This window comes from Cyrtonyx montezumae, unplaced genomic scaffold (assembly GCF_038088225.1).
Source record: "Cyrtonyx montezumae isolate F1298 unplaced genomic scaffold, pur_monq_1.0 scaffold_3, whole genome shotgun sequence".
Lineage (NCBI taxonomy): Eukaryota > Metazoa > Chordata > Aves > Galliformes > Odontophoridae > Cyrtonyx > Cyrtonyx montezumae.
Window position 1 is genome coordinate 121,561,888 of NW_027072034.1, and position 27,179 is coordinate 121,589,066.

At 37.0% G+C, this 27,179-nt stretch overlaps 2 protein-coding genes across 3 annotated transcripts in view; one reads left to right on the top strand and one right to left on the bottom strand.

Annotated features, from left to right (window-relative positions):
* The window catches only part of METTL25 (methyltransferase like 25), a 57,673-nt gene extending 44,299 nt beyond the window's left edge, over positions 1–13,374 (bottom strand). For both annotated transcript variants that reach the window (XM_065743231.1, XM_065743232.1), the window contains exons 1-3: positions 13,140–13,374; positions 6,067–6,231; positions 2,031–2,131 (exon numbers count right to left, since the gene is read on the bottom strand). In XM_065743231.1, the coding sequence (XP_065599303.1) occupies positions 2,031–2,131; positions 6,067–6,231; positions 13,140–13,374 (501 nt within the window). The remainder of the gene's footprint in view (positions 1–2,030; positions 2,132–6,066; positions 6,232–13,139) is intronic.
* Positions 13,375–13,486: 112 nt separating this feature from the next.
* CCDC59 (coiled-coil domain containing 59) lies at positions 13,487–17,752 on the top strand. Its single transcript, XM_065743236.1, has 4 exons — positions 13,487–13,619; positions 14,003–14,225; positions 16,189–16,288; positions 17,509–17,752. The coding sequence occupies exons 1-4, from the start codon at positions 13,487–13,489 to the stop codon at positions 17,668–17,670; spliced, it is 618 nt and encodes a 205-aa protein (XP_065599308.1). The 3' UTR covers positions 17,671–17,752.
* Positions 17,753–27,179: the final 9,427 nt, after the last annotated feature.

Below are 27,179 nucleotides of genomic sequence, written 5' to 3' on the forward strand. Positions count from 1 at the left end.
AATATCAGAAGAGGACAATATGCTCTACTGCCCATTTTACATCATGGTATGGAGGTGAAATGGAGGGCATTTTCCAATCCGTTAGTGATCTGCAATATCTGAAAGAAACACCCCGAGGACACGTGCTATTGTAAAACATGTGCTGTGTTTTCATAGCTCTAACGTTTTTAATTAAATGCTATATACATTTTGTTTTGCCGAGTAGGACAGAAAAAAAATCAATAAGGAAAACACTCTCCTAAAACTTTACAATTCTTATATTGTTTTAAGTTGAAAGGTAACCAAAACAATAGAAGTTGCTTTTTAATAACTGAGAAGGAGGCTTTTCTGTTTTTTCTTCTTTAACATGTACTGGAAAGCTCTTTTCATATATTAGGGATTTGTAACTTCGAACAAATAAATTCTCTCACAGTATATGACTAAAATGGAAAAAAGTTAATATAAAGCAGTTGGCATTTCATATTCAGAGATATACTGCAACCATATTTTTCATTAAATGCTATGTTTTTTTCAAAAAATAAACAGAAAATAATCCTAAAGATAATCCAAGTCATCTGATAAAAGTGCATAATCACAGGCGGAAATTGTAGCATATTGACAGATATTTAATAATTATTAGTTTGAGATTTTATTACTAACCAGCTACATCGAGACTTAGGTGAGGTCATTAAGGTGGCTCTACTTTTTCACTCCCAGATTATGGCTTTTTCTTTCCTCTCATTCATGAATCTCATGGGAAGTATTTAAAATCAAAATGAAAACGCTATATGAAACACCACCAATTCATCTTCCAGCAAATGCAGAGAACATTTAGTATTGCATTATGTGCAAACTACACTTTTTAAAAACATTTTCAGTACATGAAAGTCTTCAATGCTTGAACAACTGACACTTGCTTAAAGCAAAAGGTAAGCAAGGGAAAAAAATATGCTAACAAACAGAAGAATTTACTTCTGTGCATCTGTTACTACTGCATTTTCACCCTTTATAGAGCGTATCCACTTTACGATTGTTCAGGGCATCCGCATTTGTCATTCTGGCTGGCTCCTGAAGGAGCTACTGCAGAGACTGCCTTCCATCTCTGAATGACTGCAGATGCTCACAGATTGCAACTCATCAGTAATATTTGGCCTTAGTTGCAGTTCTCTGTTTACTTGAGATTCCCAGTTGTAATGAGGAGATTGCCTAGAACTTTGCCCTCTGCAGCTGCTCCTTACAAATCAGACAAGTCAGAGTTCAGAGTTTTGATCTTCAGTTTCTAAGGACACTGGAGACCTGACCCAAACCTACGAAGAATACTTCATCAGAACATATCGTTTACATTATCTAAAATAAACTCAGTCTGAGCAAATAACATGTGGCTAACACATACAAAGTGAAATATGGTACTGAAAAAAGTCAAGTGTTGTGATGCTTATGTTTTGCCAAGAGCCCCATAAGTAAACATCTACAAAGTTTTTAAGCAACAGTGACTTAGTGAACTATGCAACCCTAATGACGTTAAGAAGAGGGTAAGTTACAATTGCATTTTGAAAGAGAAATCTTGCAATTCTTCACTATCCAAGTATGAACTTGCCATCTTATGTGCATGACTTCAAAATTCCTTAGATTATCTGTATTTTTCCCAGTGTGGTACACTTGTGTGTCTCAAAGGTGAAGAATGATGTTTTGCCCTCCTACTGATGCCTACGGTAGATTACCAGCAATATAAGACAGCGACTGAAACATGTCTGTGCATAGCAAAAAGCACTGCAATTTTTAGCTTATCAATATACAGAGCATGAAAATATTTCTTACTTTTTTTTTCTTGAGTCATAATACGACCATGACTGCCTAAAAGGCAGTTCTTTGAGAACAACCCCTTGTAAACAAAACTGTCATTCAGCTTGGCCTTAAAGGCTTTTCTTTAGCTATAATTATTTATAGAAAAAAATTAGAGCAGCAGAGGAAAAGTATCAAAATATGGTATTTCAATAAAGAGAATAATTTGGAAGCTATACGATAACATACATTCAGAAATGCTTTCTTACCTGCTTTAAACCACAGTACTTTGCTATTTTATCTACCAGCTCTGACATTGCTTGTACTTCATGCGATTTCTTATTATTCATAAATTCATCAGTTTTGATACCTGTATCAGATTAAGAAAATATATACACATTGACACAATTTATAACAATAAACATTTATAATCAATTAGAATAACTTCCAGACTAAAAGTATGTCTCTTTTATACTTTAAGGGTGGTATTTTTTAATTAAACATCCACTAAGACTAAACTCTGAATTGCAGGTAAATTAAAATATTCAACTTACTTTAAAATATAACACTTAAAGTAGATTTTTGTTTTTACACTGTAAGTATCTAACACCTGACCAGATACTAGACACAAGCAATTACCAAAAAACCTTTCTTTTACTTTCCCATTAAAAAAGATTTATTTGTACATCATTTATCATATTTACATATATGAAATATAAAGGCAAGGACGATTAACAATCACACAGTGTTGGCTGTTAATTCTCCAGATTTGCTCACAATATCAAGTGGGAGATTCTTCAAATAAAAATTATGACAATGCTGGTGAATTTTAAAGGAAGATGCAACGGTTTTTTCCCTTTACGCTATGGACAGATTGCATAACTGCTATGTATTTTCAGAAGAAAATGACTCAAAATATGCTAACGAGATGAAATCGACCTCTACCACTAGTTTACACCTCCATATCCCTCCAACTAATGAGTAGCTTAGAGCCAGTTCCCTTGTGAGAAGCCTTATGAGCTAAACTGATAGTAATTTTCATAAGTCTGGGTAAGGGTATGAGAAAAAGGAATGCTACTGGTGAGCATGCTCTTAGAAAACAAAACAGATTAAAATTTCCCTTTTCAGCTTTTTGCACAGTATGTGTTCATCTGTCCAAAATCTGATCATTAGGCAAAATCTATGTTCATTCCTTGATCAGACCATGCTGGGAACAAAGCCAGGAGCATTACTTATTTAAAAGAGAGTTGGGAATTGCACTGAGCTCATGAGAAACCTAATGTTTTCTCTATTTCTTGAAAACCCACAGGATCGCTCAATTTCTCAAACATCTGTTTTTTTGTTTTTTTTTATTTTTTTCATAATAAACTGCTATGACAATTAAAAATTTAACAACTGATACAATAAAATAATAGGCAAAAATATTTTTTAACAAAACAAAGCAAAAAAAATTACAGAAAGGAACGCTTTGCTAAAGTGTTCACTAAAGATTCTCATTTGTTTTAAAATGGTGAAGAGCTCTGTGGGCTTTCAAAAACTCTTAATTAGTAACTATTTCAAATGAAAAACAAAAACAAAAACAAAGAAAAGAAAAGAAAAAAAAAGAAAAAAAGAGACCTTTTGTCATTTATCTTTGAACAATTTGATGAGTGGGTAAGCTCATTTAAAAATAAATAAATAAATAAAGAAGAAGCAGCAGCAGATGGAGAAAATGAAGAAACAGATATTAATTTTTTTTAAAGAAATGAAAGATTTGTTTGGCTGGTCTCCAAAGCAGCACCTTCACTCTGAGCTATCATTGCATATCACATCTTCTATACTTTGCTATAACACAAGATCAAACGACTGACAGGGTAATACTCCACAGTAGAATTTCAAACAGTACATAAGTCAGGGTATCTCAAACGCCAGGGGTAAATCCAGAAACAAGACCCAACTTAAAGGAACTGAGGTTCCAGACAAAAAAATAGTGTGCTTACACCTACATACATTAAGAATTTATCACCTTAGTTACTAAAATCTCCAAACTATTTTTAAACCTACATTTTGTATAATGAGCACTCTGACGAGATTTCAGCACATGGAAAATTACACTGCTTACAGAAGACTGCTTTTATAAGTTTCATTTTTGATGGGTTTTCTGCTAAATGATGATTGTGATAGTTTTTTTGCTGTTTCTTTGTTTTTAAATTATTTTGACAAACAAGCAAACATATGTCAATCTGATAGAAAAGAAATCAAAACAACCCTCTATTTGGGGATTGGTTTACATACACACATCCTTTTGCCATATAAGAAGAAAGCGAGGCCCAGATACTTCACAGAAGTATTCTGGATACCACAGAGGAAAGGAAATCTTAATGTTTAAGTGGTACTGAAATGTTACTTGTTTACACTCTGTACCCTGGCATAAGCAGATTTTTCAAATTGAAAATCCACTTTAACTCTACAGCGCTACTTGTACCCACACCTTTAGTTACGATGTAGACAATGTGGGGAGAGACTGCTTTGCCTATATGCCCAATACAGATCTTCCAGATCTTCTATACCCTTACTACCTGTGGAAATTCAGATATACCACAGTAAACAGAAATTCTCTTTCCATTCATAATTTATATACCATCTTTACAGAAGTTACAGTACTTTAATTTCATCACCCAAGATTGGCAGGGACTGGGATGAACATATTCTAAAAATCATTGAGACTGTCCATGCAATTTAAAGATGGATTTATTAACAGTCATTGCATGACTATTACATAGGGCATAAACACACTGACAAGATAGAAAGTATTGCCTGCCCCTCTTGGGCCAAGTTCATCTGTATCTCTGTGCTCAACACAAGCAACCAATTGGGGCAATGAGGGCCACTGAGAACTTCATGAGGAAGGAATGGAGAAACCACTACGCATTCAGATGACACTTAAATTTTGGTATTGACCTTTTCAGGTAATCATTCTGAGTAAGAATAGTAATGTGTCTACATCAATATGCTAAAGATGTTAGAGAACTATGCAAAAAGTTAATTTATACATGGAAGTTAATTTAACTGATACTTTGTCAATCCAACACAAAGGCTTGGAATTATAATACCATTGCTTTTGTTTTCTCTGAGAAGTACCATTAGAATTTTCACATCACAAATCCACATACCAACTACCCAGCAAAGCAGAACTCCCTCAAGACACACAACAAATTAATTAGCAATTGCCTTATTTTAAATGCTTCATTCTGCATGAGAAGAAGATGAAAGAATCCTTGTATTTCTGTCTGAGAAAGCTAATCCAAGCTACTTCTGTAATTCTGAAGAAATCTAAAACTGGGCACCCAAGTATGAAAACTGAAAAAATTGTAAAGAGAAGACTACTGTAGAAAACAGGAGAGATGCTCACTGCTATCTCTAAGGATGGGAAATATCAGAGGCATTTTAATTTATTACCGAGACAAAACACACTAGAAAGCAAAGGCTACTGGCTTACAGTCTGTCTCTGAAAAACTAATGAGAAATCTGAAAGATGGTGACAAACCTATGACTGAAGACTCCATAAAGAACAGATGCAGTGATAATGACAGCAGTCAAAGTATACTGCAAGTTTATCATCCAAAATAAAAAAATAAAATCAGAGGGAAGACTTCCAATGCAAAGATGCCAACTTGAGAGTGTTTTCAGCCAATCTCTTCAAATACAGACAAGGAAACAACTCTAGTTTTAGGACACTTATTTTGAACATATCGGTCCAAAAAATACAGAATGAATAAAATCAGCTTTTCTTTGAAATATCGGACACTTATTGGGCCATATTCACTTAAATGCCTAAGTGTTTAACATTAAACAAAAGTTGTAAGCGAAGAAACAGCACTTGAGGAGGTATGGCTGCCTGACTTCAGTCTGAGACTTAAAAAAAAAACAACAAAAGCAATACTAGCAATCATGATTCATGTTGCTGAGGGATAAGAAAAGCAAAGACAATTAACAAGATATTTCATCTGTATATGAAATAATGATGTGCCTGCTTGCCTATCTCAAACCCTTTAAAACAGGGAGAATATCATGGAAAGTCTATAAGTACTGAATGCCATCACCCCTCTGTTGAAATTTAAGCACAAGAAGCCACTTTTTAAAAAATGGAAACAAAGAACTTATATAAGAAGAAATAGATTTGAAGTTGAGAAGCATGTAGGAAGGAAATGCATGCCAGAACAAAACAAAACAAAAAAACCCAACACATAAAATCACGCTCTGGAACAAAAACTCTGTAGATCCTGTAATGAGAGAATGAAATGTGAAATATAAACGTAAATATACCACTTGTTCCTTGGCTGTCTCCTCTCAGTGCTTCAAGTATCTCTTCTAGTGGGGTACACACTCCAAGGTTAGACAAAGAGTAATGGTTGGCAGCCAGAGCAAACAAGTGTACATTGATAAGTTTCTTGGAGTTTTCACAAAACACGTCAGAAAATGTGTTGTCATCTGCATGGAAAACGAGAGCTTTCTATTAGAAACACGTAACACCTCTGCAGAACTCTTCTCATAGAACAACAAAGCAATAAATACATGCTATCAGACAGAAGTAGCTATTTATTTTGTGTAAGTGGGAAAATTTGCTATTTTTCAACAGCTATTTTCTTCCCCTTTCAGAGTGCAGGTTAGCATTTGCTCTTAACTGGACTAACGCAAACAATGAAAACTATAATTTTAGCAGGGCTGTTTTAGTAAAATTAACAAAATAATTCAGTGAACATTATCACTTCTGTTTACAAACATTATCTGTTATGCCTTTCCCAGTTCTCTCCATTCGATGATATACACTGTTGCACGTCATAAGAAATGAAGCTGTTCAACATAAGAAATGTTTCGCCTTAAACACATTACACTGACATCATTTCCAAGCTGCTTCGTAGCTGGTGAATCTGCTGGGAGAATTAAATTAATTTTTATTACCAAGCAGGTTTGAGCCAAAGTTAAATTCCAGCTCATATTTTGTTTGACTGAGGATGAAATGTTTCAGTTTGGCATTAGTTAGTTCTTTAGAAAATGTTCTCTTTTTAAAAGTGTGCCTCTGTTTTTAAGTGAAACATACATTGGTAAGAATCATTTAGTAAATCTGAGATTGCTTTGTATTTTCTAATTCTTACTTATTTTAGCTAAACATATTTGCTGAATTCTCTATAGTTTTGGTATAGTTTCGATATACTTTTAGATCTCTAAGCACTTACAAATGTTTTATAATAGATTATATATACTGATTTAGAAAATATTTCCTGGTTTGCCTTTTGTCCCAAGGAGTAGCTAATGAGCAAGTGCATACCTAGCATGGCAGTCTTCCAGAATCAGGCCTGCCCACCTGTATAACAAAGGATAGAGCTATTTTTATTGATCCCATTTCTAATACTCCTAATTTTCTTGCATGAATAGTAATCACATATATATTTCCATCTATTGAAAGCAGTCACAAAAACGTCAACACATTTATTTTCACAGTGTAACATTACCAAGGCAAGAGTTCAGTCAAAAACATTTAGGATTAAGAAAGCATAAATAATAAGCCATAACCAGAATTAAATTCATTGCCTGCATGGCACTTCTTATGCTAATTCTCTGTGATACAAAATAAAAAAGAATACCATCTTTCACTCTAAGTGACTGCTTCTTGTTTGGACTTTTGAATGTTTGCTATTTTTTAGTTGATTAACTGTCAAGAAAGATGACAGTGAAATACAAAGGCTGCTCCGAAAGTAATGCCTCCTTTTTATTATATTGTTTTGCAGCATCAAAGGCAGACGTTGGAGGCATGGCTGTAGAGTTTGAGCTTTCCCACCAATAACCCATTACATGTTGTCGTCGTGTGACAGATAGCAGCAGAGGGGCAGTCTGACAGAACAACATCTGACATGGAAGTGCGGATGAAGCAGTGGTATGGCACTGAGTTCCTCCATGCAGAAAAATATCCACACCTTAACATTGATCAACACTTCCTGAATGTTCATGGAGATCTAACTGGATGTGAGTACAGGGACATTGTGGGTGGTGCACTTCAGCAGTGGAGACAGTGATAGTGGGTCAAGTCCACAGGTGCAGACTTTTACAAGGATGGCATGTGGGTTCTTGTTCATCGCTGCTGAAAATGCATCACTAGTGGTGGTGATTATGCTGAAAAGCAGTGTTTTGTAGCTGAGAATCAATATGAAACAGTGCAGTTGTGCTTTGTATCTGTTGTAGTTTCCATGGAAATAAGCAGGAGGCATTACATTCAGTGACCTACATACCTATACAAAAAGTGTATTGTTGCTTTCTACTGAGTAAATGTTATGCAGATACTTATTAAAAGAAGAAACTGTCAAAAGAAGGAACTTGAGTTTTTGCTGAGGAAGAAAAATCACCATTTATTTTCTCATGGTAAGTTTACTCGCTTATTTTAGATTTCCAGGGTATGAACAGCATGACATAAAATGTATAAAATGAATGTAGCCTGGATCTATAAAAAATGCATAGAAATCTTATTTCTGATATAGTGGGGAAAAGTCTCAGATACGTCAAGAAAGAGAACAAGATTTAAGGAGAAACTCAACTAACAAGTATACTCCAACAATTATTAAATCTCATGGCACTAAGGGCTGTTCGACCAGTCAGCATTCAGCACTACTTCCAGGCAAAGAAATCTGCTTTTCCTGATGAGAAGTGGGTGTTCCACTTTGTCTCAGGCATAATACAGACCCTTTTAATCACTACAGTACTGGTATGACCTGTGAAAATTTATGCCCATTAGAAAATATATGTATGTTCCTTATTTCATTGGATGAAATTTTATTTTTAGCATTTTAAAAAGCTGGAGCACATAATAGTGAAACATACAATCTTTTTAGCAAAAGCATATGTTATTAAATATACTGTCTAAATATACAATCTTGTGTGAGAAACCAAAGCAACAACAAGTAAAAACCTTCCCTCCAACCCCCCAACCCCCAATCAATTTATTTTCATCATGACAAGACATCATACGAAATAAAGAACTCCTGAAAATACATTGGAAAGCCATATGTGAGATGCATAAGAAATATATTAATAAAACTGTATTTTTGTAATTTTCATTTTTGGGGCACGTACTCATATATCTATTAAATACCCAAACTTACATCACGAATGTAAATTTGGTTTCTAAGCATTATGGGTTCAAAATGTCTGGCTAGATGTTGGCTGTTTTTCATTGAACTTTACATTTCTAATAGACGCAGCTATACCACTACTGAAAAAAAACCCCATGCTTTCTATCTTTACAGTATCAGTTGCTTAGGTGTGCCAAAGGAAACACTGTCGTTCTTCCCTCGTGTAACAGCTTGGCACTAGAATTCACAAAGATACATCAGCATCACCTGCCAGTTCTATCAAAAGACTCCACTGACTACAAGTACACCAGTATATGCACTCTTACGGTAATATTAAGTAGCTCAGAACCACCTATAAACATGATCTGTTCTCATCTTTGAGACATGCTTGTTTTGCTATTACTGGCAAGATCTTTAAGTATGTTAGTTTCCTTTAGTGGAAATAAAATCACCTTGCCAACAAAACCAATCCTCCATGCATGGCAACCAAACGGGATGATAGAAATACAGAATGGCTTAGTCTGGGACAGTTCTTAAAGACTATCCAGCTCCAATCCCCCCTGCTGTGGACAGGATTGCCACCTACTAGATCAGGCTGCCCAGGGCCCCATCAAATCCTGGAATACCTCCAGGCATCCACAGCTTCTCTGGGCAGCTGAGCCAGAGCCTCAGGTACCAGTTTGTTTCAAAGCATCATAGTTGCCTGTCATCTGAAATTAGAATGGCATCACAGTCCAATGGTAGTGTGTCTAAGATCTACATCAGTACAGCTATTTCCAATACATCATCCAACTTTCATCCAGAAAACCTCCAGCAGTCAATACTTCATTCAAAAAAATGAACATAAATGCACACAATGATGGCATACATGCAAGAGCTACCTTGAGTGAAATATTTTGTTTAGGTATTTATACCTACACTGCAATGAAGGTGCATACAGACTGAAAGAGTTCTGATCCACTTCCACTACAAGCTTTGTAATTGCCTTTCTTCAAACTGGATATCATTCTGGCTGTCTCCTTAACATATCTACCAAAAGACTAAATGCTAGAAAGCCTAGAAATGCTAAATGCTAGAAATCCTAAATGCTAGAAACCTAGACACCAGCTTTCATCCAGAAAAGGGGAAAAAAAGTACTACCTTCTACCTCCCTGTAAGGAGTATATATTATATAGCTTATAAAGTTTGTAAACCTAGTTTGCTTTATCTTTTGTTATGTAAGGTGCTGAAAAAGTTACTAATTCTTCTTACAGATTTCACTCAGCTAGAAATTCTTATAAATCGCACTCAGCTAGAACTAAATGCAGTAACAAATGTTACAGAACATCTCTGAATTGAGTCTGATGGGGGAACAGTAACAGCACTAGCAGGATATCATACAAAATCACTGGCCTATAATCTGTAGTGACACCTCTATCAAATGTAAAACTGTCCCAGCTTGCCAACTGAAAGAAAAAAATCAACTACACTGAGATATTTGAAGCACTCCTCCAGAATGGCAGTTGTTGGACTAATTATTTGCGAATGTTAAAAACTGTAGTATTCTTGAATTGTTTCTACTTTGGTTTCTCTCAAGACAAAATCTAATGTGTCTTTTAACCAGACAGTCCATACACTTGCAAATAAATCTATGGAGGAAAGAAACATGCCAAAAAAGTGGAATTGTAGTACAGACGGTAATTTACAGTAAAATATGAGAATAATTAGGCAGAGATTTTCTGTGTTTGCATCCAATTCACAGAAATCACATGATAAATAAAATGCAATACGTCAAATGCTAGCTTTTAAATGTATAAAATACACATTTTCTGTATTTTCTATATCCAATAAGGGATCTGAAAAATTTCTGTAAAATACAGCTGGAAACCAGGATTCTAACCTTCATATAGTCATTATAGTGAAATATCTGATGAGTGTCTGAAAATATTCTTTAAAACTAAGTTGCAGAACATGTAATCTTCCTCTTGCACACAATACTGTACAACAGAATTGTGATTTGTTGCTTATCTATGTCTAAGAGAAAACTACAACTCAGCATGTGCATTCATCTAAATCCCAATAGTAAAATAAAACATTGTGCAGAATAACAATTTTGTGTCAATCTGCAGTAATGTAACTTTTTAATTTGCAGAGCCATGTGAATCTGAACTGACGACCTCACGTTTCCAAATCAATTCTGTCAAATTTAGCCTGTGTTCCCCTTTAATTTCACTTGGGATTCTGGAAAACTTCCATAATAGCATTGGGAATGTGAGTATATAAATGCACAAACTCATAGAGAGGAAAGGTTTTACCAAATGAATCAAAATTCCTTTTTATGCACACTGTGCGTAAGGTATTTGGGGTACATGACTCCAGTGTCATTTAGACATATGGAACAAATCTTTTCTCATAGCTACACCTCCTTCCCTCAAAAAAGGTCATTTTGTGAATGACAGCACGTTAGGAGAGCATTTCAGAACTCATTTCAAACTGTATGTATATAACTAACTTTTAAATATCTGATAATTTTAACATAAGAAACATAGCCTCAGCAGGACTGCTACACACTCTCCTAAAACATGTGCTTCATTTTAGCCACAGATTGTGTCCTTTGATCCAGTAATTCCTATATTAGATTCTAAAACGTACACTTTGAATATAGCTCAAAAAACGATTTTCCAGTTTTAAATTCTACAACTCAATATTCTGCTTTCCTGATCTCCACTTTACAGCCACCACCTCAGTGTCTGAATCATTTCATGGGCTATCCCACACATACAGTTAGGATTAAGGTAATTTTCCTTTACAGTTTTCTTTTTGATGACTTCATCCAAATATCCGCTTTGTTCTAGACTCAATTACATTTAATTTTATGTCCCTGCTATTGCTTAGAATCAGCTCTGACTCGACCATCTGAAATACACTTGACTTAAAGGTTTTGCTCCTCACTTTCCAACACTTTTGTTTGTTGACTGGATCTTTGTCTTGCTTCCATATGGCTCCCAAAGTTAATTCATAATCCAGTGCATTTTTCATACATAAATAAGCTCTGTTTTCTGTGTTGGTTGTTTTTCTTCTTTTTTTTTCTTTTTCCATACCTCCACTCTTTAAAGAAGGAGTCTCACAGTTAATATTTTGAGGGCCTTCAGATCCCAGAGACAAATGTTACAAGTGATGTTTCAATTCACAGTTCTTCAATCACTTCCCAAATTCAAATAATTATGTTTGCCGTTTATGCCAAACTGTACTCAGCTCCACATGCTGTTTTTTGTGGACCCCTCCATTACACTCCACATGTTTTTCTGTCTCACATGCCACTTCACGTGCCATTCCAGAACTAATGCTACATGAGAGCTATCTACGCTTAAGAAGCTTTGGCATGATGCAGTTTTTTCCTCTGCTACACTCTTTGTCAAAGATTTTACCTTAGTTTTGAAGCTGATCTCTTTGCCAGGACTCAGGTCCCCAAAATAACAAACCTTTCAGATGCTTTATCTTCATTTCTCTACTCTGCCTGAGAGCGTATTACCGGTACATTTCCCTTTTACACGGACAGCAGTAAATTCACTCATAGAGTTTCATAGCTGGGCCTCTTCTTGAGTTACTTGAAAATTGCTAAAAATATGAAGTGCTTCTTAAATAGCTCTTGTCAGAAATAAAACTGCTTTCTGTCTTCCTTTGCCAGGCACTCATTATAACAGACATGTAGGAAAGCAGCGCTTTCCCAGTCTTTTCCAGCTGTCCTCCACATTTCCACAGTTTCAACATTTGGAGGACTTTAAGAGTTACATCTTTCCACTCGTATGGATTTGTTTGAGTTTTTTTCGGTTCATTTTGCTGTGGTTATCCAGAAATTAGTCTGAGGGAAGGCGTGTGACAGCTGGGAAATCGTGCCATTCCTCACCCTAAATGAACAGGGTGACAGTTTGAGACGAGAGCATTCTGATAACCACTACTGAGAGCCTCTCTGGGCTGGGACTGGGACGGTCCCATAGACGTCGCAGTATCTGAGCGAGGCGAGAGCTGCCGCTGTAGACACAAGCACGAGGGCAGAGCAGCGGCACAACGCTGGGAAAGGGGGGGGAACAAAAAGCAGCTCAGCAGAGCGGCGTGCGATTCTCCTTTTATTAAAGCAAAGGGGAACCACTGCGATCTGGCAGTGCCACAAAAAGAGATCCGAACGGCGAGAACAGAACCTGACAGCGCCCGAGACACCACAGCGGAAGGCGGTAAGCGGGAGCCGCCCGCCAGCCCCAGCCCGAGCCCGCCCAGCTCCGCCCCGCCGCGACTCACCCCACTGCACGGCCGCGGTGCCGGAGGCCTCCGGCAGGGGGCGCTGCAGCGCCTGCAGCACGGCCTCGGGGCGCGCCGCCACCAGCTGATCCCACAACCCGCGCGCGTAGAACTCCGTCGTGTGGGCGCGGCACAGCGGCAACGCGCGCTCCAGGAACCGCACCAGGCGCCGCAGCCCCGCCTCCGCCTCCGCCGCCGGCAGCTGGGCCGGCAACGCGCCCCGTGCCCGCCGCATGGCCCCACGGGCCCGCTGAGCGCCGCCGCCGGACGAGCAGGAGGGCGAGTCGAGCGCCGAGCGAAGGCGGCGCGCAGTGATGACGTAGAGGCTGCGCGACGCTGAGGGAACGATGGCGGCGGCGCGGCGTGAGGGGAGCGGGCGGCGGGACGTGGAAAGCGCTGGCGGCAGCGCACGGCGCCCACACCGGAAGCGGCTGTGGAGGCCCGCGGCTCTGCGCGGCCTGCTGGGGAGCGTGCAGCAGGGTGAGCTGCGCTGCGGGTCTCGGCACGGCATGGTGCTCAGCACCCTGCCGGCTTGTGGAGGCCGCGTGCCTCGGTGCATTCCCCGCGGCGCTGCTCGCTGCCTTGCTTGTATCAGTAGCATACTGTGTGCAAGCTCGTGGTGGTGCGTTCAGGCGGTAATTCTCCGTACATTTGACAGTCTCCAGTGCTGCAGTGGGGATCGGGTTTCTCTGTTTTATTTTCTTTTTTCCTTAAATCTCTAAAAGCTCCTCATGAAAACGACTGGAATTAGCGTTGTCTTTTCTTTTGGGAAGGAAATGGATGGGAAATGAACTTGGCAGCAGCTAAATGGCTTGCTGCTACTCTAGTACGTGTTCATTTGACTCCCCTTCTTGTGCTTTCAGGACGAGGATTTGCATTTCATAGAAAACAGAAGATTGAACGGAAGTACAGGAAATTGTTGAAGAAGGAGCAAAAGATATGTTCGCCAAGGGATGATCAGTTCACAGATACTTACCCAGAGCATTTGAAACATCTCTACCTAGCGGAGGAGGAGAGGCTTAAGAAACAGCACAAGTCTCCAAATGATTCAGTTTTATCTGAAGAAAAGCTTAATAAAGCAGTAGAGTAAGTCGTTGAAATATTTCTTTAAAAATAGATAATGGTTTTTATGCTCACGGAGATACTTCAGTTCTTACACTTCATGGACTTCAGTATGATGACATGCTTAAAAAATGCAATTAGGCCTTCAATGCTTTTCTGAACTTAGAAAATGTAAAGATACAGCTTTGTTGTGTTTGCATCAATATCAGCATAATTAATGGTGTTTAGGGTTTCATTCCAGTCTGTAGGCTAATTTTTATACTATTTATCATAGAATTGTTTGAGTTGGAAGGGACCTTTAGAGGTCATCCAGTCCAACTCTCCTGCAATGAACAGGGACACTTACAGCTAGGGTAGATTGCTCAGAGCCACATCCAGCCTGGCCTTGAATGTCTCCAGGGATGGGACACTTCCACCACCACTCTGGGCAGCCTGTTCCAGTGCTTCACTACCCTAATTGTAAAAAGCTTATTATGTCCAATTTAAATAATACATTTCTGTCCCCAGTACAGGGAGTAATGTAAGTCTTTGAATGCCAAGCTCTGTATACATTTAAACTTTTGGGAGAAGAATACACGAGAGAGTGCAGAGAGAGGCAGTCAGGTATAAGCCTTACAGTAGGAGGAAAGTAGAGTTGTGTGTGAAATAGGCAGTGAATTCACAGAGATGCAAAACTTAGGCTTCTCTTCAAACCAGATTTTTTTTAACCTTTCCTTAATCTAGTGTCACTGTGATTATAGTGAAAATCTGTAATTTTATACGAATGTGGCTGTGAGTATGGGAGGTGCAGTGATGCTGTTAGGTAGGCTGCAGTGCTGTACGTGGACTTAAAGTAGGGCTTTGATTAGGTAATTCTATTAAAATATTAGTGTATATTGCCTTCTGAGTAGTTTTACAGTTCTGAGATGTGGTGTCATTACTCAACATTTCCACAAGATGGAGATCAGAGTATAACAAAGGTTTTATTTTCTTTCCTTCAGAGCGGTTGCATTTCGTTAAGTTATGAGCAAATCTATTTACTTACCTTTTTGATTTTTAACCTGAGATTTCCAAGATGGTGATGGTGAATTCCCAAAGTATGTTATTACGAACAGTAGTCTAAACAAAAAATCATTCTGTGAACAGATGTTAAATATTTAGCAAGGCTTATAGTGTTGGAGTGTGATAACTGTTTACATAAATGACTTCCTGTGAATCAGAAAGAAAATAATAATAAGCAGAGACATCTGTATTTTTATTCTAAGTAATGTGGCAATAAATTCCAAACAAATTGAGTGCTTTTTTTGTTGAGTTTTCTTTTGTGAGGGATAACTTGGTTTGGAATTTGGGAAGGAACATAAATTCAGCTCCTAATTTCAGAATGCTAAGCACAGTATTATACTCTTTATGCCTTCTTTTTTAAGAAGGGTTTTGGAAAGGCATTGTTCCTACTAATCATTTTTACTTTGCCATGTCAGCATGAACTCTCTGAGGAGTAGTTTGCTGATGTTTACTTGTCCTTGTGTCTCTGCAGTTGTGTGCATGTGTTGGAACTGGAAAGAGATAACACAGCTCAAAGTTAGTGGTACAGCTATTCAGAAGACTGTATGAGGGGCAGAAAAATCCTTTTAGGCAATGTTTCACTGAATGCTATTCACTGCAGATATATCTGCTATATATATCTGCTGAGATATGTGCACTACTAGAAGCTCCATGCAGTCCAGTCTTCAGTTCACTCGGAATGAAGAAATGTAGTGTGCTGTGTTGCTAGATGCTTGCTACAATGTATGATACCCAATAGCATTACATGAAAGAGTAGTGCAATTAGGTATTCATACGGTGTGTGGAAAGATGAACTTTGCTCCTCTCTTATGTACTAGAAATCTATATTTCTAATTCTCCCCATATGCAAAAGGCAGTGCAAGACTGCTTCTGCAGTGGCTGTGGTATATATGGTGATGGGCTGTCTGCAAGCAGACATTTGAATTTTGTGTACTTTTTCTTACAGACCAGTTACAACTGAAGGAAAGTTTAAGAGAAAAACATCCAATCAGAAGGCAAAAGAAGACTATGAGAAAATAAAGGCTGAGCGTGCTAAGAAGAAAGAGGTAAATGTTAAAAAGAGATCTTTCTGAATTTTAGGCATAGAGTGTTTTAATACTATTTCCATCTGGATTCAAATAAGACCATGGGAGAGAAGCACAGATGTTGGTGATATTTCAGTCTTTTTCAACTTACCGTTGATATGTGGGCATTCAGATCATTGGAATTATTATTCTTGGTTCTTACTCTTTGTCTTTCACTTGCTGTTAAGGGATTTTATTAGGTAATTTATTTCATCAAGAAACATATATATGATATGTATATTTTATATATATATATGTATTTACATATATCACAGAAGAAAAAAATGTAACAGATATATTTATTATATGTAGGTGTTTGCAGAAATGTCAGCCTTTGTTGTCATCATGGTATTGAATTTCAATTAATAAGCTTGATAAGAAGAAGCCTTAAGTCTGATTTGTGATGACTTGCATAGGACAAGATACAAGTGAAGGAAGCTAGTTAGCTTGACCAAACTACTTATTAAAATTACACTACAAAAGGGGATGCAAAGCAATTTGATTAAAAAAAAGCACACACGTAACCCTTCCACCCAACATATCATAACTATCCAAGTAGAGCAAGTGCCTTCATCAGTGTTATGGTTGCATATGTGAAGCATCCTTGACAAGTAATGTGTATACAGTTGGTAATTGAATTAATCTTAGTGAAGACAGCAGTCTGTTTTGCTTTGAAGAGGACTGGTCACTGTAATTTTGGACCTGATTAAGCAATACAACATCGCGTTGCTTGTGATGCTGTACTAATATCACTAACAGATCATCCAAATGTTTCCAGTATCATATCTGCCATTCTTGTGCATGTGTATCCAGTTTCCTAGCACATCTGGGTTGGCAGAACATTTATATGTGGGTAGCTGAATCAAACTCTTTCAGTCTTGCACTGAAAAGGAGAAGGTGGAAAACTTTTGGTACTTGAGTCATTTAAGAAAAAAAGTAAAGGAGATCATTTGGCAGAAAAAATGTGGTATGATTTTGGGGACAAACCTTTTTTTGTGGGATATTCTACTAAGAAAACTTAGCTTTTCTCTTGAAGCTTTGGACAGTATGTATTTTAATTGCATTATGTTCTGAAACAGTCCTAATTAAGCTTTTAAAGTCAGTGGCCTATTGTCAGTACAATACCTGATGACTAGTGCTCTTACAAAAGAGAATATATTGCTTAGAGATTTTTGATCATGATCATATGTATTTTATTTTAGGAAGCAGAAAGAAGAAAGCAACAAAGAGAAGCAGCGCAGAGGTTGTACAAGCAAAAGAAAATGGAAGCTTACAAAGTACTGAGTAAGAAGACCAAGAAAGGACAGCCAAATCTAAATGCACAAATGGAGTTTCTTCTTCAGAAAATACAACAAAAGACATAAACCTAAGTTACAGGTTTTGAGTTACCTGTGGACATTTTATTAAATGACTTTTAATAAATAATGTCTTTTTGCTTGTACAAGACTTTTTGACATTGGCAAGTTTTATTATCGGTCCAATTGTGGAAGATATTCACCCTGGAAGTATTATATTCCTAAGAATCAGTGAGACCTGGTACTTTGAAAATAAACAGTCTATATTGCTAAACTGTTTGTATAATATCCTGAATTCCAAATCATTAGAGCTTGGTACCATCTGAACACAAATCTGCAATTGTTTTCTAGTTCTTAATGCTTCCTGTTGGTGTTAACTACTGCAGTCATGCTTACTGGAGAGGAGTAAAATGAGTGAAGTAAAATGCAACATGGCTGACAAGCTCATGAACTGCCAAGGTGAGGAGCATGCTGTTGGACAGGGTTTGGCACTTGAAAACAAAGAACATAAATTATACTTGGAAGGCCTATTATCCCCCTTAAAACTTAACAAGCATCAAAAAATGTTTTAAAATTAAAGGTAGGTAGGATTCAATCGTATTCACCACAAAGTATGTAGGATTGCAGACTGAGTGTGGCTTCTGAAATGAGATGGACTGTGTCGATTGGTTGACGTTGTGCTGAATATAACTTCTTTTAAATCTTTATACTTAATATTTAGAAAAATAATTCTAAGGCATTTGAGGAGTTGTACTCTGATCCTTGTAGGTCCCTTCCAACTCGGGGTAATCTGTAAATCTGTGAAACCTTAATTGATTTTGAGATTTAATTAGTAATCTTTAATAGCATGAAAACGTTTGTATTGAAATTAATAAAATGTGTATCAAAGGGAGTTAATTTTTTCTTGAGTTTATAGAAGAGCATTCTGTTATACTTCTACCTTTATCTCCAACTACTGAAGCAGCCAAGAAATAATACTTTTTTATGTGTATGCTAAAGATTAGTTTGACATTAAGGAAGAAATTTCTCAGGGCAGGCTCTGTAAGATTTATGATACTTTTACGAATTACAACACAGTTATCACATTTAGAAGATGATGCCAACTGCACAAATGCAAAATATTCCTTATTTAAAATGTGTGAGAAATATGAACAGTTTTGAATTGTTTGACAAGTACTGCTGAATGAGAAATAGTTCAGGAGTTTGAGTTGGCAAAAATTCATGTCAGTATCCTGAGGCTTTTTCCAAACATAGTTAAATGTTTTGCCAGACTTGGCATCTTTTCCATCATATTTAGGAAAAACTGAACCCAAGTCATAAGACGAATGTGGGAGACTTTCTGAAATGGACATATCCATTCTTGTAGGAGAGAAAGGGGAAAAAAATGATATGCCAGTATTGTTCTATGTTTTTCTTTCTATGCTCTTCTGATAATTGCTGTAATTAAAATCATCACAGAATGGATTTGGTTGGAAGGGATCTTAAAAACCATCTAGTTCTGACCCTTCTGCTGTGAGTAGAATTGCCACTCACTAGATTAGGTTGCCCTGGGCCCCATCCATCTTGGCTTTGAAAAAACACCCCCAGGGTTGGGGCACTGTCAATTTTGAATTGCTCTGAGCAGAAACAATGAAGAGGAAAGAACAACCTTTTGATGGTAGCGCTCAAGACTTTAAACACTTCATCTAACTTGTGAATAATATGAAAGAAATACCATCCATGTAAATTCGTGGTTGAAATTAATTCTTTTTGGTTTGTCTCTAACCAGCAAGGTCTTTTTAAACTCTAGCTAACGAAATATAAAGCAACGGTATTTAGAATTGTTATGTTAAAAAGATCTTGTCCCAGTTTGCTGTAAGCTCAGTTACATCTGGGCAGAAGTCTGCAGGGATGTCAACTTTCCTGCTTATATAGGAAAGATTTCAGAAAATGCTGTCTTAGACAAGATGGATTTGGCCATCTTGGATTACTATTACCACTGAGGATTCCAGTTTACTGCCTGCATACCAGTATCTTGTTAGAGATAGTGTTAATCTGTAGAGCATTTGGACAAAATCTGAATGATGCGTAATACAAAACAAATCACACTTACCTCATTTTCCTGATTGGGAACCAGACAGTGCCTCCCCCTCTTCATGCAGTGTTTGTCAGGAAGGGCACTTGATCAAACGCTGCTGTGGGATCTGACCTTAGCCTTGTCATTGCTGGTTTAAAGTAGGAGAGTCAATTTGTGTCCTTTTTCTCAATCACTTTCTTCTGTACCTTTATTTGATTTTGAGACAAAAGGGATTATTAGTAAGCCCACCTTATTACAGACTCAGGTGAAAGATCTTTCTCTCCACTAGAAATTAATTATAAAGGTTCTAAAAAGGAAAGCTAAAAAGGAAAAAGAAAACCAAATTTACATATTTGCAAACTATGTATTTTCTATAGAACAGTGCTGCCCCACGTCTCAATACTTCATGTGCCTGCAGACCTGCAGCATCAAGCTCCTTACATTAATTCAGCACCACGGGAACGTAGAGATGCAGCAGAAGCAGCTCTGGATGACTCAGGGTCATGAAGGCACAGCAGGGAATCAAACCTTTGCTTTCATTTACAGAGCTAACCCATCATCTATTTGTGAAGAAAAATAATGAGAGTGGAAGGAATGAATGGTTAGAGAGATAAAGGGTTTATTACTTTTTTGATCTATTGTTTTCTAGGAAAATAGTCAAATGTGAAAGATAGGATTTTATGAATGTTGTAAAAGCTGCTGCATTGAACTGTGTCTCTGAAATACATGAGAAGTGGATTCAACAGGGTACTACACCCTTAAAGCAGTCACAAGCTGTTTCTGTTTGAAAGTGTGATCCACATAAGTACCAAAAAAAGGCCACTCCTTGGACTGTTTTTCCTTCACTAAAATGAATGTGTGGGGAAGTTGTTGAAACGAGAAGAATAGCTAAGCCCTACTACAGTTCTTCCAGTGCTCTCTTTGGCAGTTTGTTTTCTATTCTCTGTAAACCTGCATATCTCAAGTGGTTAATATCTGTCATGTACGTCAAAGATGAAGTGGAAGGAATAGGACTACACAGTTTGATATCTTGTTCTTTAAAACTGAGTATTCAATGAATGCAGGGAACTTTAGACGTCATCTATTTTTTTTTCCTTTCATTATAGACCGCTGAAGCTGTGAATCAGAAATAAGGGGGGAAGAAAGCAGAAAGTACAATGCATTCATTTTTTTTTTGGTTCTGAGGAACAGAATATGAAGTTTCCCTTGCTCCTTTTGCAGGTGCCTTCTTGGGAAATCACAACAGGGACCTGAATGGAGCAACTCATTAAGCTGCTTTGAGGGTAGGAGGACTTTCTCACTCCATATCCATCCCAAAATATTCTTTTTTAATGCTAGTTGTAGAAAATAAAAACTTTTCTCCATGGAAAGATATTGAGTTTATGTTTTTTGTTTGTTTCTTGCCTTTACTACTAATGAAGTATGCATGTAGATAAAGAACACGAACTTAAAAACCTGATTGTAACCTGAAAATTGTTTGGTTTTGGCTGTAATGTCTACTGCTTTCAGAAAGTACTGTTTTAAGTCACCAATCAAAGAAATTAGAAACAATGCTAAATTGATGAATGAGCAGAAAAGCTGAGAGCATAAAAAAGAAGTAAGGCAACTTTCAAGGTTGCTGTGAACTCTTGGTAAAACCATTGTTGATCCATTCACAAAGCTCCTGTATAACTGGACTTGAAGCATACCAATTATGCTGTCTTCTGTGCACATTTCTGGCATGAATATTGTTGCCTTCTAACTGGTTCTCAATCATTAGCAATTCTGATCAGGATTTCAAGTCTGGATTTATTTATCTATTTTCAAAAAGAAAAGTTATCCCCATGTTTATATATTTTTATATCCATGTACGTATATATATATATATATATACGTTGATATCAACCCACTGATGAAACATATTAATCTGTTGAGAAACTATATTTGAGAATCCCATTTTGTGACTTAAAAAGAAAATAAACATTATAAAATTAAATTATCTTAATATTTTATTAACCTATTTAGTCCACAATTAATCACTATATAATGTGATAAGAAGTCACATGTAGAATTAAAATATCAGTACGTAAAAAATACTGGATTTTATTTGGTCTTCTAACTGACATAGATGGTTTGTGTTACAAATACCTCAGTGCTGAAAGTGGTAATGCTGTTTTTCTAAGGAGAGCTTTTTGTTTCTGCTTGCAGCAAGCTATCCTGCTGAAAGCAAGGACCTGTGGATTAAATGGTTACAGCAATACTGCACACATTTGCTTATGGTGTGTCAGAAGGGACATGTGAATAACAGTTCTCCTTGTTTTATTCTCCTGGCTGCATAAATTTAAACAACAATCAAATACCTCTATTTTTAACCATTGATATTTGGCTGGATATTAGAAATGATTCTGTGTTTTAAGCAAGTTTTTCTATGCTGAGAAACCATTTATTTTGGAACAAAAACTATAAGAAAGTGCTGTATATTAAATATATATACACACCATTGAACATTATTGTCTCACTACAGTGTTAAGAGGAGAAATGATGAGTTCATCTGGATAAAGAGATCTTATCCTCAAGTCATTTCGATTTTTAATCTGTATTACTTCAGTCAAAAGTAACAGCAGGCTGCTGCCAGCTGGTTCTTTTAGCTACTTTTAGCATGATGATAGCTTGTATCAATTATGTTGGGGCAGTTCAGGGGATCAAGAATTCTGGATATTAATAGCCTAACCTATTCATGCAGGTCTTTATAATCAATGTGAACATAGTTACCAAATTATTTTCTTCTTGACAACAAGGCAGCAGCTAAAATTTTTCGATGATGCATGAAAAGTGTGACTATGAAATCATAGAGCTCATGTTTTCAGTTGGGAAGTGGAGTCTGAAGTGCTCAGAAAGAGAATCATCAGGTTAGTTCCAAGTGGCTTTAGACTATAGTGAGGATGGTAGAAACTACAGAACAGATACAAATAAAACTGGCAGTTCCATAGCTATGACAAGTGTTTCATTTGAAGTAGCTGTCACTAATAGTTTGGGAAGTGGTGAGCGAATACAAGTATTATGGAAATAAAAGCAGGTAAGTGCATTCAGAATCTATGAATTCTAATTCTTCTGTGATGCCCACGTGTAGACAGGTGTTCAGGCATACAGCATACAGAATTGACTGTAATGCAGTAGTCTGAGCTACATTCTCTTGAATTCCACTTTCTCACCAGTTACTGTGTTTATTACTCAGGGGAAAAAATAAAAATAAAAAATAAAAATCAAGCAGTGATCCTATAATAATATTGTTTATTGTTTTTGTTTATTTTAGAGTTCCGTTTTGCATATGATGACTCTGCCACATAGTGAAAGATGTGACACAAAATGCAGCCAAGAAATCTCTGAAATATTTTTTGAGAAATGGATGATGGATTTATTTGTCCTCTTTGGAGAACTTAAACAAAACATTCTAATTCTATTGCTTTCAAGATTTTCTGTTGTCAGAGCAAATAATCTCATCTCAGCATAGATCACAGATGTGATTCTTAGAGATATATGTACCCATAGGGAGTTTATGGTGATTGATTCCAATTTGAAGACTTTGAGAGCCAGGCAAGGTAACTCCTATTTTGTGTGTTAAATGAGCCTTTGAAGGGGTCGTTGGGCAACAAGACTTAGTTAAAAGTCCTTGATGAAAGTACAGCTGCAGCTGGCTGTCTTGTGGTAGGAAATTCATCAGCTCCCATCTTTTAGGGTTCACTGTGTATATACAGATTCTGCTTTCAGTACACGAGCAGTATGTCTGACCTTGCCCGGGTTTAGCAGTTATAAGTTTTATGTCTGATCTGTACATGTATAGAACATTTCAAGCTTCTAGAAATTTTAGAAATTTCTAGAAATTTCTTTTGCTGCATGTTTACATATGTGGTATAAAACTGATTTGCTCAACACTGCTGACATTTGGCAACGCAGCATTCGAGTCTGCATCCATGCTCCAAAGAATATGATAAGACTGAAAACTTCATCAGATATTACTGACTTGAAAATGTCCCCAGACACCAAACATTCAGTAGCATTTTCTGTTAAATGAAAGACACATTTGTTTTCCATAATTATAATTGCTTTTGGTTTAGTGTCCTTTTTCAGTTTGCATCTTCTTTTCTAAGGATGGCTAAAGATAAGCAAATTTTTGTCCTTAGGAACATGTATCTGCTAGAGGTTGAGCGTTTGCAAACATAAAGCTATAATATGTAATATTTTATATCCAGATGTAATCAGTAGTGTGCTTTTTTGTCATCTCAGAGAAATCTACTGTAAAATAATTGCTGCTTTTTAGTACAGCACAATCATTTAATTCTCAAAAGATAATACAATGAAAGCTTTTCTTTTTATGGTGCTTTGAGTTCTTCAATTATCATCTGCAGCAAAGATAGGGTTGCAAAGCACAAATTCAGACTACATCATAATTTCTACTGATATTTATCTTTGTTTCCTATTTCTTATTTCACTTGTGATTTTTTTTTCTATTTTTTTATAGGTAATATAAATAAAACTAGCATTTGAGGAAGAGAATACATTTTGATTAAACAAAGTAAACAGAGATTGTTTTGAATATTTTGGTATGCTTTAAAATATATTTAGTGCACACTAGAATCATAATGTATTCTGACTTGGAAGAGACCCACAGTTCAAAGCTCCACAAAGAACCACCCAAAATTCAAAGCATGCATCTGAGAGCATTGTCCAAATGCTCCTCAAACTCTGGCACCTCAGTGCCCCCTGTCCTGTGCCGCCTGTTCCATGCCCACTGCTCTCTGGTGCAGACCCCATCCCTGACCCCCAGCCGCCCCTCCCCTGACACAGCCCCATGCCGTTCCCTCGGGCCCTGTCGCTGTCACACAGAGCAGAGCTCAGCGCTGCCCCTCCGCTCCCTGTGAGAGCTGCAGCCGCCATCAGCCTTCCCCTCAGCTCCTCTGCTCTGGGCTGAACCAACCAGGGGACCTCAACTGCTGACATATCCCTTGCCCTCCAGCCCCTTCAACTTCTTCATTGCTCTCCTTTGGACACTCTCTAATAGCTTATACTTTTCTTATACAGTGGCTCCCAAACCTACACCTGGTGCTCAAGATGGGGTTGTACAAGTACTAAGGGAGATGACTAGGAAAGGTGTCTTCCTAGATTTGATGCACGTAAACAAAGGAAGTCTCATCAGTGAAGTGTCAATTTGTGGCTGTCTTGGCCATATTAAAATATCAACTTTTTCAAAGCTTTACTTTTATAATTGTTATATAGGTGTCAACACGTTGAACTGTACTTCAGATTTAAAAACATAAAACTGTACTCCATATGCACTGTGCTCAAGATTAAAGGAAAGGAGGGAATGGAAATTGCACAATCATATGTCTCTCTATATATTTATCTGTAAACGCTGATCAAATTTGCAGGAAGAGTCAGACTTGCAGCATCTCCTTATGATGCTCTTCTTTCTCTTCTTTTAAAAAAAACAAACACAAAACTATATCTTTCTTTCCAGGCAGTAGTAATTGCTGCTGTGATATTCTAAAATCATTTATATACACCAGTTTGTGGTAATTTCACTTTCTGAAATCAAAAGTTTATGAAGTATTTATTCTCTTTTTTTTTTTTTTTTTTTTTGTTTTCCAGTGTTCTTCTCTGGAGACAGCAGTAATGCATGGAGATAATGTGTGAAAATATGATGATAAATTGCCTTCGCACTATGAGCAATGAATCATGCCAAAAATAGCAAACACTTTTTATTTAATAAATATTTGCATTGGGAGTGCACAGTGAGAATTAAACAGTACCGACATCTTCCACTTCTGTACTGTACTTATTTCAGTAGTACAGCAAAGTTCTCAAATTTTCAGCTGCAGAAGTGGGGAAAGGAGTGCACTTCCAATTCACATCTGCAATTCCCATCTCAGAACAAGCCCACTTAGGGCTTGAAGTTCTTGAGGATTCATTGAAGTTAATCATGCAAAGTAATTAAGAAATTAAAAAGTCAAACGAAAATCTACCTAGTCCATCTTCTGACCTCTTACATTCTCTTTTTCTTAAAGCTGGAACCTTAATCTTAATAATTGCATTTACTTTTGGCACAGTACTTCCCAAGGCATTACACCTGACCACACTCCAGCAACAAAAGAGCAGTTATATGGAGGTGGTGTACAGGCACAGCAGTGCTCACTGACAGCATTACCAGAGACATCACTCTGGAAGCTTTCTGAAATGCCAGGTCTGACAATTCTGGGGCTATATTGTCTTCCTTGGCTTTGTATTCACAAACAAAAAGCTAGGTGAAGTTACAGTGTTAACCATTTAATGAAAAACTTGTGACTGAAAAGCAGATATAGAATAAAAATGAGGTGAGCTTAATTTGAAACAGTAATGTGCAGGTAACGCTCAACATCTTATGTTTTCTCAGAATGTCATTTGTAAGTATACAGTTGAGGTATCTTGGATCTTAGACAACTGTCAGTCAGTTTGGATAAGGTCTCCCTCAGAAAGATATTGTCTCATAAAAATTATGAACTTGATACAAAAATGATTCTCTGATCTGTGCTATTCAAAATGTAGGTAATTATTTCAGGACTACCATGTCTGTAGTTGGATTTATTTTCTAATACTTTTGTGGTATTACTCCAGCTCTGCATAAACCTAATTCATGCTGAAGACTGCAGACTTTTGCATCTGTTAACTGTTGCTGATTAATCAGAGGCTGAAAAGCTTTTCATTATCCACTAATTTCATTGTCTTTTAATTCCAGTGCAATAGTAGTATTAACAGATTGTAAACAGCATTTGCAGACAGCAGCAGGCTACTGGATGTGAAAGAAAGATTTATTCTGAAGTGGTTTTGTTGTTAGATGTAAGAGGTAAGCCAAATGTAGTTACTGCTGCAATGGGGAATTTGACAAGTTTATTTTCAGCTTCTTGAATCAGCGTGGAAGAAGAGATCTTGTTCCTCCTAGGCTGGGACAGATCTTTTTTTCCTAGAATGTTTTTTCTTTCAAGTTTGTTAAAAATGCATTTCCTCGTATGTCCATTTTAGTGAAAAGTGATGCATCAAGCATGTGGGCCAAACATAAGAGAAAGGGGCGGAAGGGGGATACAAATGGCAAAGCTGATGACTATATGTGACTCCTATTGTAAACAGTAGCAAGAATACAGTTTGAGATGAACCACTGCTGTACAGAATCACTGCATATATATAAATATTCTGCTTGGTAGTCAGGACAAAGCTAATTCTATTGTATGAAATAACTTAATAAAGAAGCCCACCTTTACAGAACTTCTTATACCATATATTTTAGTGTACATATCCAGGACATTTATTTCAGTTTACAAAGGGGATGCCATTGCAAGTAGCTAAATAACCTCAACTGGAAAAAACAAAAAGAAGAAATTACTTTTCCCTACTTTGAGTGTGTAAAATATGTGCTACAAAATGAAAGGTTATTTCTTACCAGAAGCCTGTGATATCATCTGTTTTCCATCTATTTAAAAAGTTGAAACTCATTTCATTTTTTAAACTAAGTTGT

Coding starts and splice junctions, on each gene's coding strand:
- CCDC59 (XM_065743236.1), top strand. CDS start 13,487: ATGGCGGCGGCGCGGCGTGAGGGGAGCGGGCGGCGGGACGTGGAAAGC. Junction 14,226..16,188: donor AAGCTTAATAAAGCAGTAGA/GTAAGTCGTTGA, acceptor TTTTTCTTACAG/ACCAGTTACAACTGAAGGAA. Junction 16,289..17,508: donor AGCGTGCTAAGAAGAAAGAG/GTAAATGTTAAA, acceptor ATTTTATTTTAG/GAAGCAGAAAGAAGAAAGCA.